The sequence below is a fragment of the Bos mutus genome, chromosome 24 (genome assembly GCF_027580195.1).
Source record: "Bos mutus isolate GX-2022 chromosome 24, NWIPB_WYAK_1.1, whole genome shotgun sequence".
In the NCBI taxonomy this organism is placed as follows: domain Eukaryota; kingdom Metazoa; phylum Chordata; class Mammalia; order Artiodactyla; family Bovidae; genus Bos; species Bos mutus.
The window spans coordinates 32,297,432-32,321,337 of NC_091640.1; the positions used below are offsets into that span (position 1 = coordinate 32,297,432).

General features: G+C 41.3%; 1 protein-coding gene across 1 annotated transcript; it reads right to left on the reverse strand.

Moving 5' to 3' along the window:
* Positions 1-353: 353 nt before the first annotated feature.
* Positions 354-14,346, reverse strand: HRH4 (histamine receptor H4). Its single transcript, XM_005899165.2, is given in 4 exon segments — positions 354-1,029; positions 1,032-1,359; positions 5,779-5,942; positions 14,011-14,346. Coding segments are annotated over 4 exon segments (1,215 nt in total). The 5' UTR covers positions 14,264-14,346; the 3' UTR covers positions 354-559.
* Positions 14,347-23,906: the final 9,560 nt, after the last annotated feature.

Consider the following 23,906-nt stretch of genomic DNA (forward strand, 5'->3'; position numbering starts at 1 on the left):
TATATGCCCTCTGCTCTTTCATCTGAGCACTCTCACCTCCTGTTCTGCCAACTCAAACCCTAATTCAACTGCCCAGTGACCATAACAGAGTTACCCACCCCCAGGACAAAGGGCTAAAGAGCTCTTTTTCCTACTGTATGCTTTAGGGAATGATCTTTAAATGTGATGAGTTTTCATCACTGTAAAATAAAAATGGAAATTCAGTTAAGACTGTAGCAACACTGAACATTTAGAAAGAAAACCAAAGTTTTTGAATTTCACAATCAAAATTATCTTAAGATCTAAAAGACAAAGAAGAGGTGATGACTAAGAAAAATATAGTGCTTTTGTGGCTCTGAGTTTACAAAAATATTATTGTCAGTTTCTAATGATGCTGTTGTTATTCACCAGAATAATTTTCCACTGACTTGTAGGTTCCAGGCGTTTTTTATTTGTTTGTTTAAGTTTTCAAGTGTTACAATTTTATGGACTTTTTCAGTAGAGTGGAAATGGCAAGATGAAAGCCAGACTCATTTATGTGAGAGCAAGACTGAAATTTACATAAGCAAAATGATTATCTTTAAGAAGATGTTGACCGATTGTGTGACGATATGGACTGCTTTTTCACACGAAATAATTTCAAGAAGGCCTTCTGAAAACGCTTGTGACACAGGGGATACAAAAAAGGATTGACAAAGGAATTGAACCACTGAAGCCAAAATGTGAACTCATACACAGGGTTTAAGAAATCTGAAAGTGTGCCATGACATGAACGAATAATTGTGAACAGAGAGTAGGGAGCCCAGCAAACAGCAAAAACACCCAAGAGAATGGCCAGTGACTTGGCTAGTTTCTTGCCTCTGCGCAGCTCAAGATGTTCCCTTTGGTGAAGAACTAGGGAATCCGAATGGGAGAGAGAGCTCGTTTTGGAAGCAGTTAAACTATTCACCCGGGTTCTTAAGGAAGAAAAGAGGCTGCTCTTCCTTCCTGATTTCTCAGAACGAAGGGATGCTGCTGATTCCTCCAGGTTGGAAAGAGATGGCCTCAAAACAGTCCATTCCTGAATGAGCGTCCGCTGCTAATGGAAGGGGCAGAAATGAATCCAGAATGCCCCCTACTGAGATGACTGCGCTTCCATAGGCTCCAGTAAATATACATGTTGAAATAAGCCACTAGCAAGACTGGGATCAGGAATTCGAAGACTAACGTGAGGGCAAGGATATGCTTCTTTTTAAGGAATTCAGGTTTGCAATCCCCCCGCAATTCCTTCCTAACCTCTGAAACTAGTATTGGCCCATGCACTAAGAAGGCCGCCACCCAGACGGCCACCATCAGAGTCACAGTCTTCAAGGTCCCAGTATGTCGAGCTCTGTAAGACACCTAAAAGAAACCAAATAAATGATTTTTAATACAATGAGTACATGTTGATTGCACAAAGCATACTGTCAGCCCTCAGGAGTTTCCGTGATGTGCGCAGTGGAGCTGGTCACTGAATCTGGGTAACGTGATTGGGCCAGGGCAGAGGGTTTCGTTTTGGTGAACCCTGGGCCGAGATGTAGACTTTCTTAACAGTTTAAGGTTAAACGTCTGACGCTATGGAAAATGTCAAGGTTAATATCTAAAAGAAGAACACAGTTTTTCCTAGTCCACAGACACTAATCTGAACTGTTAACTGAGACCAACTGAACATGCTCACAGTGTTTTTAACCTGCCAGCTGGGTCGTGAGCAGCATTTTTAACAAATTGGGATAATCAATGTCAGAATGTATCACACATCATAAGGATGTGTATTGTTTGATGAAACTTTTGCTTTGGGAAAGCATTAATAAATATACATAAGAGAGAGAGAAATGTGCATACCGAATCACAGTGTAAAATGCATTTGTCACTGAAGTCACAATAAAAAAAGTTTGAAAGACAGAATCTATTCTGCAGTTTATGCTGAGCCTTCAAGGTGGGGTCAAAAAGGAAAGAACTCTTACCTTCCTCTCATAAGATGATGCACAAAAAGAAAGAGAGTTAAATCGGCTGTAGGAAGAGACTACAGTGTTACTGAGCAGAACCTAACATTTCTTTCTACAAACGAATCCACCCAGCAAAAATGGTACTGAAGCAACGGTGGCCAGCCACTTGGGGAGACGTGGCTGTGGTGAGTGCCACGGTCTTTTTTAGGAGTGAAGAATATTCTAAGCCCATTTGAGCACAGGGACAGGCTTCTATAAGGAAAGATGAGATTCTGTGGGGGAGCGTTGCTCTCAGATCCCAGGACCTTTGATAGATTCTCAAATCTTGAAGAGTATCTTCTATAAGAAATCTAAGATGCCAACTACCCATATGAGGGGTAACCATGTGACCCAAGACTTTTCTAAGGGGACTTGGAGCAGACAATCTCTCCAAACCCCTTTCAGATCAGTAAGATTTCTTCCAACCACGTTCCATGTTTCTCTGCTTATACTCGAGGAAAAGGAAATGATTTACCCATGACGTGGGGACACACTTCCCTTTTCACCATCTTTCAAGTACCATTTTCTCTGAGTTTTTAAGTCTTGTCCTGAAGTATGTTCTCATTTTTATTAAAAGGGTATAACAGTGCCAAGCACTGTCTTTCTTTAATGGCTTGTATGTGCTGAGGAGGGCTCACCAACGGGCTAGAGTAAAAGGAGGTTTGTTTAAATTTTTTAAGTTACTTTTTAAAAAAAAATCAAGGAAGTGGGTTTTTTTTCTCTTTTTGTTACCCTTTTTCCAAATTACTGGTAATTCTGAGGCTAACCTAAAATGTATATGGTGCTAACCACAAGCTCCCATGTACAGTACATCTTTTTGCCTTCTGCTTCTCATACCACTAATTAATACTTGCACTTAAGTCTAATGATTATGAAGATAGTAACAATACCCAGATGGTCATAAAACTGCATTTGGTTGTTTAATTGCTTTGTTCAGCCTTCGTAATGATATGGTACAATACGCTGAAAAGTGATCTCTTTTCTGTTATGTATAAGGTCAAATGGGTAACAGACATCCAAGGGAATTGAGATGATGATGCCAATCTCTCCCTCGTCTCTGAGTAGCATTTTAGACAGATGACGGTTCAAAATTGCTTGAATCCAGGCCCATGCCTCCCTGAAATTCATCCGTGGCCCACTTCTCACTTTTACAGAATATGTCCATTATTCATGATGTCTCCTCTTACCCTGCTTCCTCCCCCACTTCCATAAGACATCCGAACATTCTGTCAGTCAGGTTTCTTTTGTGAGGCAGAGCAGCCCCTGGAACGTGCTGGTGTTAATAATGAGATGGGACTGCAGGGCCATTCTAAGTGCTTATCAGGCATGGCCATTTGCACTGAGCCTTCCTTTCCCCAGTTATTGTCAGATTTCCATTTCTCAAGCCCCGCCTGTCACCCTGACCTGTTACATTGTCTTCTCGACTTTTAGCTACAGCAAGGGCTCTGTTCCCCATGATCACTTCCTATGAGCTCCTGTGGTCTTTGAAGGTTTCCTTCTGGCTTCCTACAGCTGTGTTGGAACTCAGCCAACAGAGGTGCTGGTGCTGCCTGAGCATCCCCACGAGCACTCACACACCGCTGCCTTTAGCACCTGTTACACTTGTCTCTGCCGTGTCCTAGGGACCCGGATCCAGCTGACCTGGCCCTCACCAAGTTTACAGCCCACATTGTCAAGGAATTTCTCAGGGCAAGACCAAGGAATAAACCCATCCACTTTTCTCTCTGGACATCACTCCTCAACTCTGTAATGTCTAGGCCTTTTTTCTAACTGGGAAAGCCGCCCCTTTCCTTTACACAAACCTTAGGTTCACTCAAGAGCTTGAGCCTGCAGTGAATAAATGTCCCAGTGAACACTAACTAGGAACACTCAGTTGAGATTAAAAAGAAAACCCAGAAGGAAAGGAAATGTTAAAAGTACAAATGGGGAAGATAATTAACTAGAGCACTGCTTTTCAAACATTTTGACTGTAACCTAAAGTAAGAAATGCATTTTAAACCCTAATCAAGGATACTGACAGAAGTATTCATAAAACAGTTCTTAGCTTTATTATACACAGGGTACTCTGATTTACTCTAATTTGTAAGTTCTGTTCTACTTCTTTTCATATTTTTTCATTCTAAGAAAAAGTGACGTAACAGGCCACTGAACTGACTTCATGACTCAATAATGAGTTACTATCTGCAGTTTGAAAAATGTGAGATTACAGGCTTCTGGATTGCTAATCCAAATTGATCTGTACTCTCTCCAGAGTTCGTCCAGGACAAACTGCCGTGCACTCTGGTGCCAGTGACGTACTCAGTGTCAAGTGTCTGGCTGTCCCACCACATCCCATTCTCTACTTCCTTGCCATATGGCAGCTCAGCTAGAGAACACACTTCCCGGCTTCCCGTACAATAAGGTAAGGCCATGTGACTGCATTTCACCAGTGAAAGGTGAGTGGAAATGATTGTGTGACTCTGCACTACTTGGTTAAAAGAAAATCCTTTGCCCTGGACTTCTGCCTTCTGCTCTTCTTTTCTGAAACCTAAAGTGACAACAACTTGACTTTGAGCATGCCAAGGAGGTTAATGACTTAGGATGGGGGTCAGCAAACCACTGATCATGGAGCACGTGTGGCCCAGCAACTATTTGGATGATAAAGTTTTATTTGAGCAATTGCAACAGATACCATAAGTGCCTGCTCTAGAGAGTACAGAGCCTGGGTCCCTGGGTGGGCTCCTGGAGCAGAGCCTTCTAATCTTCCTGAAATGTTCTATGAGAAAAATTAACTTCTGCCTTACAGTCTGAGTCTCAGCATTTTGGAATCTCTTTGTAATGGCATTTTATCCTATCTTTATCCAATGCACCCTCCCAATCCTGTCTGCCTCCAAGATGCACAGCTCTCCCAGGACAGAGCTGTCCCTGGCCTCTCAATGCCTCCAGCACCACACTTAGTCCCTTTGTTTATGGATCCATTTCCACATTAGACTGTTATGCTCCTCAAAAAAAAAAAAAAAAAAAAAAGACTCTGCAGATTCAGTTCTGTATCCCAGTCCTTAATAAAATCCCTGTCACACAATCATTCCCCATACATTTAGGTCCCTGGGACTCAGGAGTGAAGGAAGTTTCCCATCAAGGTCTCAGACTCTTCAGATCACTGTCCCATTATTTCTGTGGCCTCCTCCCATCCCTCATCCTTACTAACATCAATCTTATTCTCTCCTTTGTTGCTGATAAATTTAGCTTGCTTAAGAACTGTCATGAACTAATTGATGAGACTATTCCAGATCTTGGTTAGTTCAGACTTGCTTGGCATGGGTCCTAAACTGGCACTGGTTAGTTCCACTGTTACAACCTGTGGCTTCCCTGCACACTGTTTTTTCCTTTGGTCATTCAAAATTAATTTCTTCATGACATTCAGAAGTCTGGGAGTCTTTCTACCTGCCCACCAAGTTCAATCCTGAAGAAAACATTCAGGTCTCAAGTTTTCTTAGGAGTTGAACAGATAAACCTCCTGTGAGATTCATGCATATCCAACCTACTACAGACTCAGTTTACCACTTCTTACACCTTGCCTTGGATTCTGTTGGACATTTTCCCATTTTCATTGGACGCAGGGGAGTGACTTAACCAAACACACAGTAAGTGTTCACTAACAGCCAATGAGAACTTAGTGCCAACAAAAGGGTAATCAGGCTTCTCTAAGGTTGGTCAATTAAACAAACAAACAAAAATTTTTGCTTAGGGACCCAAAATTTATAAAATTCACAAATATATAATCTTCTAAGCAGGATAAATTAATGTTTTGACTTACAGCATTGGAGACTGACTGATATCGATCAAAGCTGATGAGTACGATGTTATACACAGATGCTGTACACAAAAGATAGTCAGTAGTGAGCCAAAAGACACAAATGTTATTTTCAAACTCCCAGTTGAAGAGCTTGTGAGGGATGAATAAAGGAATGGAGATCATACCTGCATGGGCGGAAAAAAATGAAGATTAACAAATACAGCACGTATCAATGAATACGAAGAGACGCAAACATGACACAATGAACTATCTGAAATGACCAAAAACTGCTTGATTATAATTTAGAAATTCATGGTATTTCATCAGCAAATTCAGGACTGATCTCCTACACGTTCTGTAAATACCATTTTAAAAATAGCTGTCACAAACATCATACCTTCAATGGCTCCTTGTTACTTTCCAAATTAAGTTCAGGTCCCAACATGTATTTCCAGCCATACACAGCATCCATCATCTTTTGTGTTCATGATCCGACCCAGACAGGATGGGGCCGCCTTCCCTAAACACATCTCACATTGCCACATCTTTTTGCTTTTGCCAAGAACGTTCTTCTTGCTTGAAGATCTCTCTTTTACAGAGAAGTCTATTTAACTCCTTCTCATTCTTCACTTAGTGTGAAAAAAAAAAAATGATATCTTTCTTATCATCTTTATTGGAACTTCCTAGGTAGAAGTGACCCTTTGCCACCTGCCCTCTCCTGGCACCTCAGTCATCTCTCCCTCTCTCGTGTACAGACACATCCTACTTTATAACATTGTCACGTGTTAAGATTGGGACCGTGTTGAAAGTCAACCTTTGTATTTTTCACAACATCTAGAGTTGACTAATGGCTCACACATGTAACTCAAATAAATTAATAGCAGCTAATAGGTATTGTACAGTTACCATATGCCAGACACTGTCCTGTGTGCATTACATATATCATCTCATCTAACTGTCATAGAAACTCTGTAAGGCAGGGACAGTGTGAGAGAAAAAACCCTCTGCTACTCCTCCACTCCTGGCTCACTCCTCTTCACCCTTGTTATTGTTCAGTCACTAAGTCATGTCTGACTCTTTGCAACCCCATGAACTGTAGTAAATCAGGCTCCTGTATCCTCCACCATCTCCCAGAGTTTGCTTAAATTCGTGTCCTTTGAGTCAGTGATGCTATCTAGCTGTCTCATCCTCTGCTGCCCCCTTCTCCTTTGGCCTTCCATCTTCCCCAGCATCAGGGTCTTTTCAAAGAGTTGGCTGTTCACATCAGGTGGCCAAAGTATTGGAGCTTCGGCTTCAGCATCAGCCCTTCCAGTGAATATTCAGGGTTGATTTTCTTTAGTATTGAGTGGTTTGATCTTCTTGCGGTCCCAGAGACTCTCAAAAGTCTTCCCAACACCACAATTCAAAAGCATCAGTTCTTTGGCACTCAGTTCATGGTCCAATATACATGTCTCACATCCATGTATGGTCTCACATCCATACATGACTATCGGAAAAAACAGAGCTTTGACAGTATGGACCTTTGATGGCAGTGATATCTCTCCACCCTATCTGACCTCAAATTCACCACACCCACACCCACACCCACACCCACACTCTCAGATCCTTGCATAGGTATCCTGGTATGCAGCACACTTCCCTCTACGAAGCCTCCTTCTGTTTACTCAAATGAATCTTCCTCAGTGAGCCCTAACCCTGAAGTTTACACTATAACCTCTACCTCTAACATACTTCCTCCTCCCTATGTTTTTCTCAATAGCAAATGATCAACCTCTAAAATGTTGTGTAATTTTATTTATTTACTTATTTATATCGTTTATTGTCTGTCTCACCACCCATGTTCCCAGAAAAAATACAAGCACCATGAGGGCAGGGATCTTTTTTTTTTTTTTTTTTACTGTATTTTCCCTGATATATCCCCAGCACCTAAAAGGGTGCCTGGTTCAAAATAAATTAGTATCAGACGAATGAATAGATAAAAACGGGGAAGTCTAGTTTCATTAAAAATTGCTGTCAATCCTGAATAGCCCCTTCTTTCTGAAGCCAGTTAAGAAGCTGCATCTTGTGGGAAGTGGGAGGGAGATTCAAGCGGAGGGAACGTATGTATAACTATGACTGATTCATATTGATATATGGCAGAAAAGTGAAAGTGAAGTCACTCAGTCGTGTCCGACTCTTTGCTACCCCATGGACTGTAGCCTACCACACTCCTCCGTCCATGGGATTTTCCAGGCAAGAGTACTGGAGTGGGTTGCCATTTCCTTCTCCAGAGGATCTTCCTGACCCAGGGATCGAACCTGGGTCTTCAACACAATATTGTAAAGCAATTATCCTCCAATTAAAAATAAACTTAAAAAAAAAACAAACTGCATCTTCCATGAGAAAATGACAGTCAAAAGGTAGAGGGGAAGCTGAAAGCCCTAGTGAATTCTTTGGGCCAACAGAGTAATGTGTGGATAACAGTGATTGTATTGAGGGTATTATGGACTGAATGTGTCACCCTCCCCCAAAATTCACATGCTGAAGCCCGAATCCCCAGAGTGATAGGGCCTATAAGGAGGTAATTAAAGTTAAATTAGGTTGTAAGGGTAGAGCCCTAATCCAACAGGCTTAGTGTCCTTAGAAGAAGAAACACCAGGAAGCTCGCTTGCTCGCTGTCTCTCAAGGCTGGATGAGGATGAAGCAAGATGGCAGCCATCTACAGGCCAGGAGGAGAGCCCTCAGCAGGCCCCAAATCAGCTGGCACCTGGTTTGTCCTAGACTCCAGAGCTCTGAGAAAGTGAACTGCTATAAAGTCACTCAGACTGTGGTTATTCCGCTGGGGCAGCCCGAGCTGACTAACACAGAGGGTAGAGAAGAGTCAAGGTACCAGCGCACTTCACTCTTGTGCTTCGCTTTATTGCACTTCACGGATACTGCATTTATTAGGAATGGAAGGTTCATGGCAACCCTGCAGCGAGCAAAGTCTGTCAGCAGTATTTCTTCCAATAGCATTTGCTTCCTTTGCGTCTCTGTGTGTCACATTTGCTACTCCTCACAATATTTTTATTTTTTTATTATTATATTTGTTGTGGTGATCTTTGACGTTACTGTTTTAATTGTTTTGGCGCTCCATGAACTTTGCCCACATAATCCAGTGAACTTCATAAATGTTGTGTGTGTTCTGACTACTTCACCAGCCTGCCATTTCCTTGTCTCCTCGGGTTTCCCTATTCCATGAGACATAACAACATTGCAATTAAGCCGATTAATAACCCTAGAATGACCTGTAAGTATTCAAGTGAAAGGAAGAGCCAACGGATGTGGCAAATTTCAGTGTTGTCTCATTTTAGGAAATTGCCACAGGCACCCCAGCTTTCAGCATCCACCACCCTGAGCAGTCAGCATCCATCAACATCATGGCAAGACCTTCCCATGAGCAAAAAGATTATGACTCTGTTAAGGCTTGGTAAATGGTTAGCATTTTTCACCATAGAATATTTTTAAATTAAGGTGTGTAAATTGTTTTTTTAGACATAATGTTATTGCACACTTAGTAGACTGCAGCTATACCTTTTACATGCACTGAGAAACCAAAAAATTCATGTGACTCCTATTTTGATTTTTGCTTTATTGCAGCAGTCTGGAACTGAACTCACAATACTTCTGAGTTATATTTGTACTAAAGATACACTTTGCCATCCTGAAAATGTGGTTCAGACTCTGTCATCAACAACAACCTTTTGCCCTTGAAGATCCTGTCTGGGTCATCCATCATGTGCTTATGTAGGCCATACATACCCACACAAATGTAGATATGAAAAAGGTACCCATAGATGGAAGCATTGGTCATGTGATAACAATTTTATAGGTATCACTATAGATATAAATATTTTTCTGGAATAATATATAGGTGAGATATGTTAATGCACCTGATACTGGAATTTTTCCTCAATAAATCTTTCCTTTTCAACTAAATTCAGCCTAGGAAGCTGCTCAGGTAGCACAAATTTTAAGAAATTGCTTCTACAGGAGGCCAGTTCAAAAACCTGTGACAAGAGGCCATTCAGCCAGAAAGCCCACCGTACGGAGCACGCGACGCTCTGACCTGCACTGGCATTGCTGCGTGGATGTGAGCTCTGAGTCTCATGACCCTAAATGTTAAGAACTGCCATCTTACAGCTACAGAAAGTCTCTCACAAGGCCCATCTTGGCCCATCACCCCCACCACCGTGAGGTCCTATAGGCTCAGAGCTAAAAAGACACACTTCGAGCATGGCAAAGGAGAAAGAAGAGCATTGACACAAAACTCAAATCTAGTTACAAAATGCTCTCGAAGACTCTGCCAAGCCCTGCGCTGTCATGGTAAATATTGCATTACATCAGTGGACCTCTGCATGAAGCTGGCAGGTGGCAGGGAAAATGTGAAGGATGAGACTGGCTGATTAAATGAGATTCTGGCCCGTGTCCAACTGCTCTCATCAGGAGCAAAGCCATTTCTTTTCCCATCCACCTGACGATAGAGGAGGACCACCAGGACTGCTGAATCATCACATCCGCAGGGACATTTCTCAAAGAGGAACCACAGATTGTGATGCTCAAGACCACGATGGTGGGCCTGCCATGATGCTGACCCTGGGCCTTATACAGAGGCATTCTGTTGTTGTCTAGAACCATCTTCATTCAAAAGCTTCAGGCCTCAGTCTCTCTCCCTTGGATATATTTTTACCCCATCCCTTCTGACCATGAGGTATACAAGTCTTTACTTCCTTTGGAATAGTCAAAATACATCATCCATTTTAAATGTTGAGTATCATCTAAAAGTTGTACAGCTTTGTGAAGAAGGAGGGGGATACATATATTCATAATAGAATATTCTCTGTTCACATAAATATACTCGTGTATTTATCTGTGTGGGCTTCCCTGGTGGCTCAGAGGGTAAAGCATCTGCCTACAATGCAGGAGACCTGGGTTCGATCCCTGGGTCAGAAAGATCCCCTGGATAACGAAATGGCAACCCACTCCAGTACTCTTGCCTGGAAAATCCCATGGACGGAGAAGCCTGGTAGGCTACAGTCCACGGGGTCACAAAGGGTCGGACGCAACTGAGTGACTTCACTTTTACTTTATCTGTTTATGTGAGCATAAAGGGCTTCCCTGGTGGCTCGGCAGCAGGAGACTTGGATTCGATCCCTGGGTCAGGAAGAACCCCTGGAGAAGAAAATGGAAACCTACTCCAGTATTCTTGCCTGGAAAAATCCCATGGGACAGAGGAGTCTAGCAGGCTACAGTCCACGGGGTCACAAAGGGTCAGACATGACTGAGTAACTGAGCACACACACCCATACTGCTGCTGCTGCTAAGTCACTTCAGTCATGTCCGACTGTGTGTGACCCTATAGGCAGAAGCCCACCAGGCTCCCCCGTCCCTGGGATTCTCCAGGCAAGAACACTGGAGTGGGTTGCCATTTCTTTCTCCAATGCATAAAAGTGAAAAGGGAAAGGGAAGTCAATCAGTCGTGTCCAACTCTTAGCTACCCCATAGACTGCAGCCTACCAGGCTCCTCCGTCCATGGGATTTGCCAGGCAAGAGTACTGGAGTGGGGTGTCACTGCCTTCTCCGACACAACCATGTACATGTGAGCAAAGAGAGTGATGTGGAAGGATCTATATCAAGTTGTTAGTGTTGGTTACCTGGAGGGGCAGAACTGAGGAGAAAAACAAGACTGCTGCATGTTTTTAATGCTTCTATATTAGTTCTCCACTTTTTTCTGTGATCCTGTCATTTTTATACCTGGATTCCTGTCAATCTTTCCAACTAGAGGTTTCCTCCAAAACTTTTATCATTGCAATATCAGAAGCATAAACTGCTTTCCCAAATGCTCCCTATTTCTCTGAGGAATGTCATACTTCTCTTGTCCCCAGAACTCAATCTTTAACACATCTTTTTCCTGCCTGACAACCCCACCCCCATTGCATCTCTGCCTCCTGAACTTATTTCCACTCTTACCCTCGTCGGCAAAGTAATGTCTCAGCTTTTTATTTAAAGCAGAAACATTACCTTGCCGACAAATTTCCATCTAGTCAAGGCTACGGTTTTTCCCGCAGTCATGTATGAATGTGAGAGTTGGACTATAAAGAAAACTGAGCGCCGAAGAATTGATGCTTTTGAACTGCGGTGTTGGAGAAAGCTCTTGTAAGTCCCTTGGACTGCAAGGAGATCAAACCAGTCAATCCTAAAGGAAATCAACCCTGAATATTCATTGGAAGGACTGATGCTGAAACTCCAATACTTTGGCCACCTGATGGCAAGAACTAACTCCTGGGAGAAGACCCTGATGCTGGGAAAGACTGAAGGCAGGAGGAGAAGGGGACAACAGTGGATGAGATGGTTGGATGGTATCACTGACTCAATGTACATGTGTTTGAGCAAGCTCCAGGAGTTGGTGATGGACAGAAAAGCCTGGCATGCTGCACTCCATGGGGTTGCAAAGAGTTGGACATGACTAAGTGACTGAACTGACCCTCGCTCAGAGCCTCACTGCTGATTTCTGCCAAGGTCACTGCAGGATTCTCAGAAACCAAGCCACCCCCTGCTCCGGCTTCACCCACCTCCTACATCTCTTCTGATGCCTCTAATGTGAAGCTTCAACCCAGTCACTCAGTTAAATATCACACTGCCTTCTGAATAAGCTCCAATCCAGACTCACACTAGTATTCAAAGGCCTTCATTGTATAGATTCCAACTATTTCATCTTCACCCTTTGCTGTTCTCATATAGCCCATTTGCACACAAGCCAGCCTGGAGCTCCCACTTAGGAAGGTATACGCAATGATTTTCTATCAGCATATCGCTGTTGATTCTTAGAATTCTCTGCCCTCCCCAACTCTGCCTATGGAAATTATTCCCATCCCCTTAAGTTCATTTTGGAGGCCACTACCCCCTAACAAAATGTGTTCCCCCACCCGCCGCCCCGCCTCTGAGTGCCTATAACACTTGGTAGCTCTTTGTGGGTTCTCACATCACTGTGTCCTGTTAGTCATTTCTGAACTTCTCTTAGCTACTGTACTATTTTGAAGGCTTAAAAAAGAAACAGACTAACCTAGTCCTGTCTATCTCTCATCATCATCTAATTGCACTTGGTACTTAACAGTACTTATACATGGTAGGTACTCTACTAACATTTGTGAACTTGGTTTGAGTTGACATTTGTCTACAGAGAAATCCAGAGTGAAAAGACTAACACAAGTTGAGCAATCACTACGTTCCAGGCACTAAACTTAATTGTTCTATTAGTTTTGCTTCATTTTAACATAACTGTAAGTATTTATGTAGCTATACACAATAACAAATTAACTAGGAGGTCCTATAAAACAATATCAGCAGTAGACACTTCTGCATATTTACTTATTATTACAAGGATATGCGCTTCCCTGGTGGCTCAGCTTGTTAAGAATTCGCCTGCAATGTGGGAGGCCTGGGTTCAATCCCTGGGTTGGAAAGATCCCCTGGAGAAGGGAAAGGCTACCCACTCCAGTAATCTGGCCTGGAGAATTCCATGGACTGTACAGTCCATGGGGGTCACAAAAAGTTGGACACAACTGAGTGACTTTCACTATACACTCACTATTACAAGGATTGTGGAAAATGATCATCAGGCAGTAAGAAATTATGAAGTGTACATTTTCAAAGAAAGATTACTTTGATTTCTATGATCTTACAGTTATTTAGCACTATGATACCATATCATACACAAAGTAGGTTAGTGTTGGGTGTACTTTATAACATGCTATGATGTATCATATCATAAAATAATATCAACTATACTATTTGACCTGAACATCCTATTTTCTGATTGTGCCAATTACCAGTACATGCATCATTTCCTATAACTTCAACACTGTGATATTAAAGAAACTATGCTTACTTAAAAAGGAATACTTATAAACCTAAACATGCAAGGAAAATAGCTCCAGAAACAAAAATAACTCTTAGATTAAAGCAATTCTGGACTTACTTTTATTCCATAAAAAGAAACTGTTTTTAGAGGAAAATTCCCTATAAAATTTACATATATTTATATATATATATATATATATATATATATATATATCATTCCCATATAGTGCCATACAGCCTCCCTGAATTTAAATCCTTAAACTTTTTATTTCTAATAGTACCCAATTTTATACAGTCCTTTGAAATAATAAAAGCTTGTTTTATGTTTTTAGAAATAAATTATAATAGAGAAAGATTATCTTAAATGTAACTTACCAACAAAGAAGTCTGAAATGGCCAAGTTAAGGAAAAAGTAATTACTTCGATGTCTAAGATTTTTGTCCACCACAAAAGCTAAAATGACCACAGCATTTCCTAGCATTATAGCAAAAGCTAGTAAGCTCATTAAAAATGCTAAAGCAATGTTTGAAAAAGAATATATGTCTTTACTAGCTGGCATCACAGCAGAAGAATTTGTGTCATTAGTAAATGGCATCACATGAGAAGAATTTATGCCATGAGTATACATGACATCAAACTTAATACAGCAAACTAAGCCAGCAAGACAATTCCGACAAGTGTCTTTCCAGTCGAATACCTAAAATATATAGTCTCCTACACATAACAACATTTTTTAAAAGTCTAATGCTGATCTCATAGTACTTCCTGATTCTTGATAAAAGCAAACTTGTGGTAACAGTTTCCTCTTAACTGATACTGAAGAAGTGTTTCCAAAGACAGTGAAAGGTTTTATCTTAAACATTTTGATGTAACTCATCTATTTCCCACTAATAGAGCAATATTATATAAAATATAGTTGATGCACTCTATAGGTAAGGAATTGGGCTCAAATGAGAAGATATAAATCCAGTTAAATGTCTCCTTCTGACCAAGATACAATATCAGGGGTTGAATTCACCATCGCAGCTGAAACAGTGAAAAAAAAATGGACAAATACATGAAACCATAGTTTTTGAGGCACAGGACATCAGGCAATGAAGAATATCGATCCCTGAGAGAAGAGGAGAAAATGAGGAGAGCCCTGCAGTTGCCCCAGCTCATTGTCTTGAGAGATCTTCCAGGGCACAGAGCAGAGAAGGGTATCCAGGGGAAGCCCAGCAAATTCCCTGCGATAGGGAGGTTAAGCTGAGAGTTGGGCAGTACCAGACAGAACTCTGTGCTGGGGAGCTGCAGAGGGCCCTCCTCAAGCATTCACCAGGATACTGACCAGCACAGTGTGTGGGGAAATGTTCTCAGACAGGAAGAAGAACCACTCAAAAAGATTAAAAACACCCAGGGGTCACAGGGAGCCAGTTACAAACTTTGTTCCCACCAGTTACACACGAAATCTCAATTCATGAGGCATTGAGTAATATTACATATTTAGAAAGCTCTTGCCTCAGTAGTCAGAAATAGGTAGCCCCTTACTGAATACTGCTAGGATCCTGCCTCACAAATCTTAAAAGCAAAACCTAAGAGGATCAAACTAGTTCCAAGTGACTTAACAGCAGCTCAAGAGTATTTGTAGAACATAAAAATATCCAGTCCCCAACAAGGTGAAATTTATACCATCTGAAATCCAATTGAGAATAATCAAACGTTCCAAGAAGCAGGCAAATAACACCCATAATGCAGAGAAAAATGAATCACTGAAACCCATAATGGACACAAATACAAAGACATTAAAGCAGTTATTCTAGCTGTATTACATATTTTTAAACAGATATATACAGATACAATTTTTAAAAAAAAAACAGGATGGCAGAGTAGAAGGATATGCACTCATCTTCTCCTGTGAAATCTCCAAAACTGCAACTAAGCTCTGAACAACCATCAACAGGAGAATGTTGGATCCCACCAAAAAAAGATATCCCACTTCCAAGGGCAAAGGAGAAGCCCCAACCAGACAGTAGGAGGGGCGAAATCACATTTAGAATCAAACCCCATAGAGATCTCGTCAAGAAAATTAGAGATACCAAGGGAACGTTTCATGCAAAGATGGGTACAATAAAGAACAGAAATGTCATGGACCTAACAGAAGCAGAAGATATTAAGAAGAGGTGGCAAGAATACACAAAGAACTGTACAAAAAAGATCTTTGTGACCCAGATAACCACAATGGTGTGATCACTCACCTAGAGCCAAACATCCTGGAGTGTGAAGTCAAGTGGGCCTTAGGAAACATCACTAAGAACAAAGCTAGTGGAGGTGACAGAATTCCAGTTGAGCTATTTCAAATCTTAAAAGATGATGCTGTGAAAGGGCTGCACTTAAAATGCCAGCAAACTTGGCAAACTCAGCAGCGGCCACAGGATTATAAAAGGTCAGTTTTCATTCCAATCCCAAAGAAAGGCAATGTCAAAGAATGTTCAAACTACCACAGAATTACACTCATCTCACACACTAGCAAAGTAATGCTGAAAATTCTCTAAGCCAGGCTTCAATAGTACATGAACCAAGAACTTCCAGTTGTTCAAACTGGATTTAGAAAAGGCAGAGCAATCAGAGATCAAATTGCCAACATCCACTAGATCATAGAAAAAGCAAGAGAATTCCAGAAAAACATCTATTTCTGCTTCATTGACTATGCTAAAGCTTTTGACTGTGTGGGTCACAACAAACTGTGGAAAATTCTTCAGGAGATGGGAATACCAGACCACCTTATTTGCCTCCAGAGAAATCTGTATGAAGGTCAAGAAGCAACAGTTAGAACCAGATGTGGAACAACAGACTGGTTCCAAACTGGGAAAGGAGTCCGTCAAGGCTGTATATTGTCACCCTGCTTATTTAACTTCTATGCAGAGTACATCATGCAAAATGCCAGGCTAGATGAAGCACAAGCTGGAATCAAGATTGCTGGGAGAAATATCAATAACCTCAGATATGCAGATGATACCACCCCTATGGCAGAAAGTGAAGAGGAATTAAAGAGCCTCTTGATGAAAGTGAAAGAGGAGAGTGAAAAAGCTGGCTTAAAATTCAACACTGAGAAAACTAAGATCATGACATCTGGTCCCATCACTTCATGGCAAAGAGATGGGGAAAGAATGGAAACAGTGACAGACTTTATTTTCTTGGCCTCCAGAATTACTGCAGATAGTGACTGCAGCCATGAAATTAAAAGATGCTTGCTCCTTGGAAGAAAAGCTATGAACAATGTAGACAGCATATTAAAAAGCAGAGACATTACTTTGCCAACAAAGGTCCATATAGTCAAAGCTATGGTTTTTCCAGTAGTCATGTATGGATGTGAGAGTTGGACTATAGAGAAAGCTAAGTGCCAAAGAGTTGATGCTTTTGAACTGTGGTGTTGGAGAAGACTCTTGAGAGTCATTTGGACTGCAAGGAGATCAAACCAGTTCATCCTATAGGAAATCAACCCTGAATATTCATTGGGAGGACTGATGCTGAAACTCCAATACTTTGGACATCTGATGCGAAGAACTGACTCATTGGAAAAGACCCTGATGTTGGGAAAGATTGAAGGCAGGAGGAGAAGGGGGCAACAGAGGATGAGATGGTTGGATGGCATCACTGACTCAGTGGACATGAGTTTGAGCAAGCTCTGGGAGTTGGTGATAGATAGGGAAGTCTGGTGTGCCGCAGTCCATGGGTTCATAAAGAGTCGGACATGACTGAGCGACTGAACTGATAACAGATATAAAGGGATTCCCTGGTAGCTCACCTGGAAAGAATCTGCAAAGCAGGAGACCCTGGTTCAATTCCTGGGTTGGGAAGGTTCCCTGGAAGAGGGCATGGCAACCCACTCCAGTATTCTTGCCTGGAGAATCCCCATGGACAGAGGAGTCTGGTGGGCTACAGTCCATGGGGTTGCAATAAGTCAGACACAACTGAGTGACTAAACACATAGATAAAAAAGATATTTTTAAAAGACCCAAATTAAACATCTAGAAATGAAAACTAAAATGTATGAACTAAAAATACATTAGAAAAGATTAATGACAGATCAGAAATTGTGGAAGAAAGGATCGTGAACAGGAACACAGAGCAATATAAACTACTCAAAGTGAAAATTGGACATAAAGGAGAATTGTTTTAATTTAACAGAGCTTTACTACACTGTAGAACAACTTCAAGTGACTTAATATATACCTACAGAAGTCCCTGCAGGAAGGTAGAGAGGAGGGAACATAAGGGGAAAAACTGCGGAAATCATGGCCAAAAGCTTTCATCATTTGATGAAAACTATAAGCCGAGAAGTACAGTGAAGTTTAAACACAAGAAACTTGGTGAAAACTGCACAAAGCACATCAAATCAAACCCTTAAAAACCGGTGTTTTAAGAAAAAGTCTTAAGAGCAGCCAGAGGAGGAAAATTGCATACAAAATTTAAAAATATATGGATGGCAGCAGATTTCTCATCAGAAACAATGCAAGCAAGAAGATATTAGCCAACATCTTTCAAGGGTTGAAAAAAAAAACATCAACTTAGAATTCTGTACCTAATAAAAATAACTTTCAAAAAAAAAGTTGAAATAAAGAATTTTTCGGATGTATAAAAGCTGAAAGGATTCACCATCAGGAAACTAGCACTGCAAGAAATGTGAAAGGAAGTTCTTCAGGCAGAGGAAAGTAGATCCAAATGGAAATAGGAATCTATACAAAGGAATGAAGAACAAGAGAAATGGAAGTTTTCTTGCTTGTTTCCTCTAAATAGAAGTAAGTTGCTAAGGGCTAAGGCTGCATTTTGTTTCATTTTGTCTTATTATTTTTTTGTCTAAGTATGATATATACAACAGAAGTACATAAATCACAACCGTATAAAGTACACACATCATAGATGTGTAACTGATTAATTTTTACAAATCGAACATACCCCTGGAACTACTACCCCGGGCAGGAAATAAAGCACCTTGGGAACTTCTCTGGTGGTTGAGCCTGGGTGGTCCAGTGGTTGAGACTACACGCTTCCAATGCAGGGAGCTTGGATTCCATCCCTGGTTAGGGAACAAAGATCCCACATGGCATGACCTAAATAAATAAAGGAGAAATTTTTTTAAAAAGAAACAGTTCAGGTCAGGTCAGTTCAGTCACTCAGTCGTGTCCGACTCTTTGCGACCCCATGAATCGGAGCACTCTAGACCTCCCTGTCCATCACCAACTCCCGGAGTTCACTCAAATTCATGTCCATCGAGTTGGTGATAACATCCAGCCATCTCATCCTCTGTCGTCCCCTTCTCCTCCTGCCCCCAATCCCTCCCAGCATCAGAGTCTTTTCCAATGAGTCAACTCTTCGCATGAGGTGGTCAAAGTATTGGAGTTAAGCACCTCAAAAATTCCCTTACCTAGTCAGTCAACCCTTGTGGGTAAAACTGTCCTGACATTTATAATCATAAATTAATTATGCCCATTTTTGTATTTTATAAATGAAACTATATGTTCAAATTTTACACTAAAATACTTCATATATTCTATATGACATGTTAAAGTATAAAGAAATTTGTATTAATATATTCTACCCCACTATAATATGTTAATTTCATTTGCAGTGCTTCTAAATTTACTAAAGTGAAGAACTGGCTACATTTCCCTTTTCTTATAATTTCAATGGAAGGGAAAAAAAGAACTTTTTTTCTCACTTGGTAACCATAAGCTGAGCCTGGAGCTTCCTTATTGGACAATTCTACTTCATATGTACTCATTAGGTAACCGCTTCAAAAACCAAGAGTATGATCTGGGTAATAAAAAAGGATATATACTTCAGAATCTACATGTGTTTCGAATATATATAGTTTTCCAAAGGAAAAAGACTGATGAAGGAAGAAGCAAACTGGTTCTTCCCATTCCTCTTACCTCACACTTGGTAGAAACTTAGAATGAATTTAGCCTTCCAGTGACATCTCTTGATATCAAGGTCCTCCATTCACTGCCCATGCAGGCAACAATAAGGAAAATAATATCACATACCATTGACTTATTTTACTTATCCATCCAAAAGTAGTAGGTTAATAGAGGGGATTCTCTGGTGCCTCCAAAGGTGAAGAATCCACCTGCAATGAAGGAGACCCAGGTTCGATCCTTGGGTTGGGAAGATCCCCTGGAGAAGGGACTGGCTGCCCACTCCAGTATTCTTGCCTGAAGAATCCCATGGACAGGGGAACCCAGCAGGCTATAGTCCATGGGGTCTCACAGAATGAGACATGACTGAAGGACTAAGCACAGGTTAATAGAAAATTGGCATGGATAACAAACACACTTACTTAAGAAGATGGCCATGACAAAGAACCAGAGGACTGATATACAAACCTCCAGCGCTGTGTTTTGCAACATAAGGTGAGGGGAATTAAAAATAGGCTTCTGTGAGATAGATGATTACACTTTTGTGGTGAAATTAAGGAGAAAGGGTTTATCTTTTACAGGAATTTACAAACAAGTCTTCCCTACGTCATCAAAATTTTCTCTCAGTGGTTAATCCCTAAAACTAGCGCTACCATTAAGAATCCCAAGAGTTGGATGCTACTGAAGCAACTTGGTATGCACTTATAGTTGATTTAGTGTTATGTTTAATTTCTTCTGTATAGCAATGTGACTGTTATACACGGATATATATATAAAAGTTACAGATACAGATATATATACAGATACAAAAAGATACAGATATATACAAATATATATATATATATATAAAGTTATATCTTTTTCATATTCTTTTCCATTATGGTTTATCACAGAGTATTGAATGTAGTTCACTATGCTCTACTGTAGGACCTTATTGTTTAGGATTATCACATCTTGGGCCAGCCATATAGACCAACCCAGTGACTTAACCAGAGGGACCTTCATTAGGGAGAAATGTTTGGATCAAAGTAGTGATAAGTGGAAGAAAATTGAAATTATTGCTAAGGGGAAGTTAGCTAATCAATAGGTGTTACAAAAGGCAAAGTCTAATAAATTTTGGTGCCTTAAGAGAAGCATAGAGCAAGAGAATATTATTCTCTTAGTTTTAACTCAGAAGCCCTTGGGGTGAAGGACTCATTTATCAAAATCTTCTCTTTTGAATAATCAAGAAGTAAGCAGAATAGCCAACCCAGTGAACATACATATATACACTTGTGAGAGCGGTCTGTGTCCTCATGATGGATGAACGAAAGGTCTGACGGTAACCGTATGAACAATACGAAGGTGGCTATGCCTTTTGGTTCCTATTTCGTAGGATAGAGCTATTATGGAAGACCTGAGTTAGGAAGAAAATAAAGGGAATATGTATCCACACTGATTAACTATAATCTAGATGAACAATGGCATGCCCATTAATTTTGATGGTGAAGATTTAAGGAATATGAGAATAGAAGTTCATCTTCTGGAATACAGGAGTAGAAGTTCATCTCCTAAATGTTCCATCTGTCAAAGCATTGTGTGTGAAAATAGCTTCTTGCCCAGCACTGTGGGTGAAAAGCCATGAAGAGGCAGAGGAACAATGGAGACACTTGGGTCACTGAGAAAGGAAAAGAATTGAGTACCACTTGGTAGGCCCACCCTCCTGAGAATGAAAAGCCTGAAAGTCTGTGTGGATGGCTGTGGGAAGCTCTATGTCATATCCAAACCAAAGTCCATTTAGCAGTCACAAGTACTTGCAGTATCTTATAGCCTAAGGGGAGGGGGGTCAATGTGATCAGGTGCCAGGTGTATTTCCTAATTGTAAGAAAACTTTTCCTCAGCCGTGTCCAACTCCTTGCGACCCTTTGGGCTGTAGCCCACCAGGTTCCTCTGTCCATGGGATTTTTCAGGCAAGAATATTGGAGTGGGTTGCCATTTCCTCCTCCAGGAAATCTTCCTCACCCAGGAATCGAACCCAAGTCCCTATGTCTCCTGCATTGCAGGCAGATTCTTTACTGCTGAGCCATCAGGGAAGCCCTAATTGTGAGAAGCTAATACTCTAAATGTCAATAGTAGGTCTGGTGGATCAAACAGCTTTTGCCTGCTTGAAAAAAGAGAATCTTAGGAGAATTAGGAGCTAGTCTAGGAGTAATTGATGAAGAGGGATTCACTTTTAATAAGGAAAGATATTTTGAAGAAAAAAAAAAAAAGACTTCTGGAATAAATGGGGAACCTCCAAGGCATTTTCCTCCAGGAGGAAAGATAAGGATGGCAACTGGATGGTAACACAGCACTGGGAAAATGGGCTTTTCAACCAGCACAGACACTGTGATAATCTGCCTAAACTTAGCAGCGGAAACAGGCTTATATATCACCACATCTGGGCTCCTCGCTGTCATAACTCAAATGGAGTCTGAGGCCCAATAACCAGAGATTCTCACTGCGTGGGAGACCTGTGGGCTCTACAGTCTGTGGTAATTTGTAACTGGAGAATGTTACCTCTCAAAGTGCTCTTTAGCAGCTTTAGTGTCATGATGGCGAACCGTTCCTTTCCTGTAACATTACTAGCAGGTATTGGACAAAACTTTAAACAGGACTAGAGGGCTCCCCATAGAGAAGAGTTATTCCCAGTTGTGGAACATCTCACTAAGAACCACTGTCTCTCTGACACAGAAAAGGAATTTGACTGTCTTTTCAAGAGGTTTGGAGTCCTGAAATAACAGAGACACACATGGTCTCTAACCTACACCTCTCTGCAAACAGGTAGATTTTGTTGGAATGAACAAAATAATGATATGTAATTATATCTGATTTATATTGTACTGTGTATCCATGACACTTCTGTGTGGCATAATACACAAATCATAGATAAATTTAATATTGTAGAAGCTAATACAATTAATGGCATTACCAAGGTTGATCTCATGTATTATGGGATTATATTAAAACCCCCTCATGATGTTCTTCCTATGGAGGAGAAATGGCTTAATCTCTCTCATCTAATGGATATATACATTAAGTGCTGATAACTGTAAGTCAGGAAGACAAAAGTATTATAAAGTTAGTTCAAAATATGAGGAGGTTTGTGCTAGTCTGTACTAATATTATTGGATTGTTCATCTGTTTAAATCCATACCAAACCCTTGTTACTTATTACAGATGTTTGCAATTTGGTGAATTTTGATTGTCTCTGTGATTATGTCACCCACTCCAGTGTTCTTGCCTGGAGAATCCCAGGGACGGGGGAGCCTGGTGGGCTGCCGTTTATGGGGTCGCACAGAGTCGGACACGACTGAAGAGACTTGGTGGTGGAGGCAGCGGTGATTATGTCATGCTTTAAGGCAAGTAATTACTGTCAAACCAAGAGTTATCATTAGGTCTAAAAAGGGCTTGCTCATAGGTCAGGGAGCTAGACCATGCTGTGAGGGGAAGTTCCAGTTCCAGAAGACCTGGAATTAGCCAGATCAAGACATGGAATGTGCTAGTTAATGGAGCTGCTTTGGGACCATGAGTTTGAGGAGTTCCCAGCCAGTCTGTTGGAGAAGGCAATGGCACCCCACTCCAGTACTCTTGCCTGGAAAATCCCATGGGCGGAGGAGCCTGGTAAGCTGCAGTCCATGGGGTCTCGAAGTGTCGGACATGACTGAGTGACTTCGCTTTCACTTTTCACTTTCATGCATTGGAGAAGGTAATGGCACCCAACTCCAGTGTTCTTGCCTGGAGAATCCCAGGGACGGCAGAGCCTGGTGGGCTGCCATCTATGGGGTCGCACAGAGTCGGACACGACTGAAGTGACACAGCAGCAGCAGCCAGTCTGTTCCAGCTTTCAGCATTGTTGATCAGTAACAGTGAGACTGGTGATTTGCATCTGCTCTTCACGTCTCAGGAAGCTGTGCTGTTGGGCTGATTATGAAGCAAGAATATGCCTATGTAACCAGCAGGGAATAAGAAACCCTGGCTGAGACTCCCATTCTGGCTCCCTAGGTTCAAGGTGCTCAAAGTCAGTTGGTCCTAGGGAAGAAGCACACATGTGTGGCCCTTACAAAGAGAGGACATCTGGAGCTCAGCCTGACTTCTCCAGACCCTCTTTGTAAAGCAGCCTTGGGTGGTGATGTTTATCTTTCCTCTATGCTGATGCTGTATCAGATACCCTTCCTGCAATAAACCACGGATTTGTAAGCATTTTCATTTTGGTTCTGTGAGTCTTCCTTAGTGATTGAACCCTATCTAGCTGTCACCATTAATGCAGTTAGATTCCAGATGCTTTAGAAAAAAAAGGCATAACAGCCATAATTTCTCACCCTCATCTCCCCTTCACCTCCCCACCCCCACGCC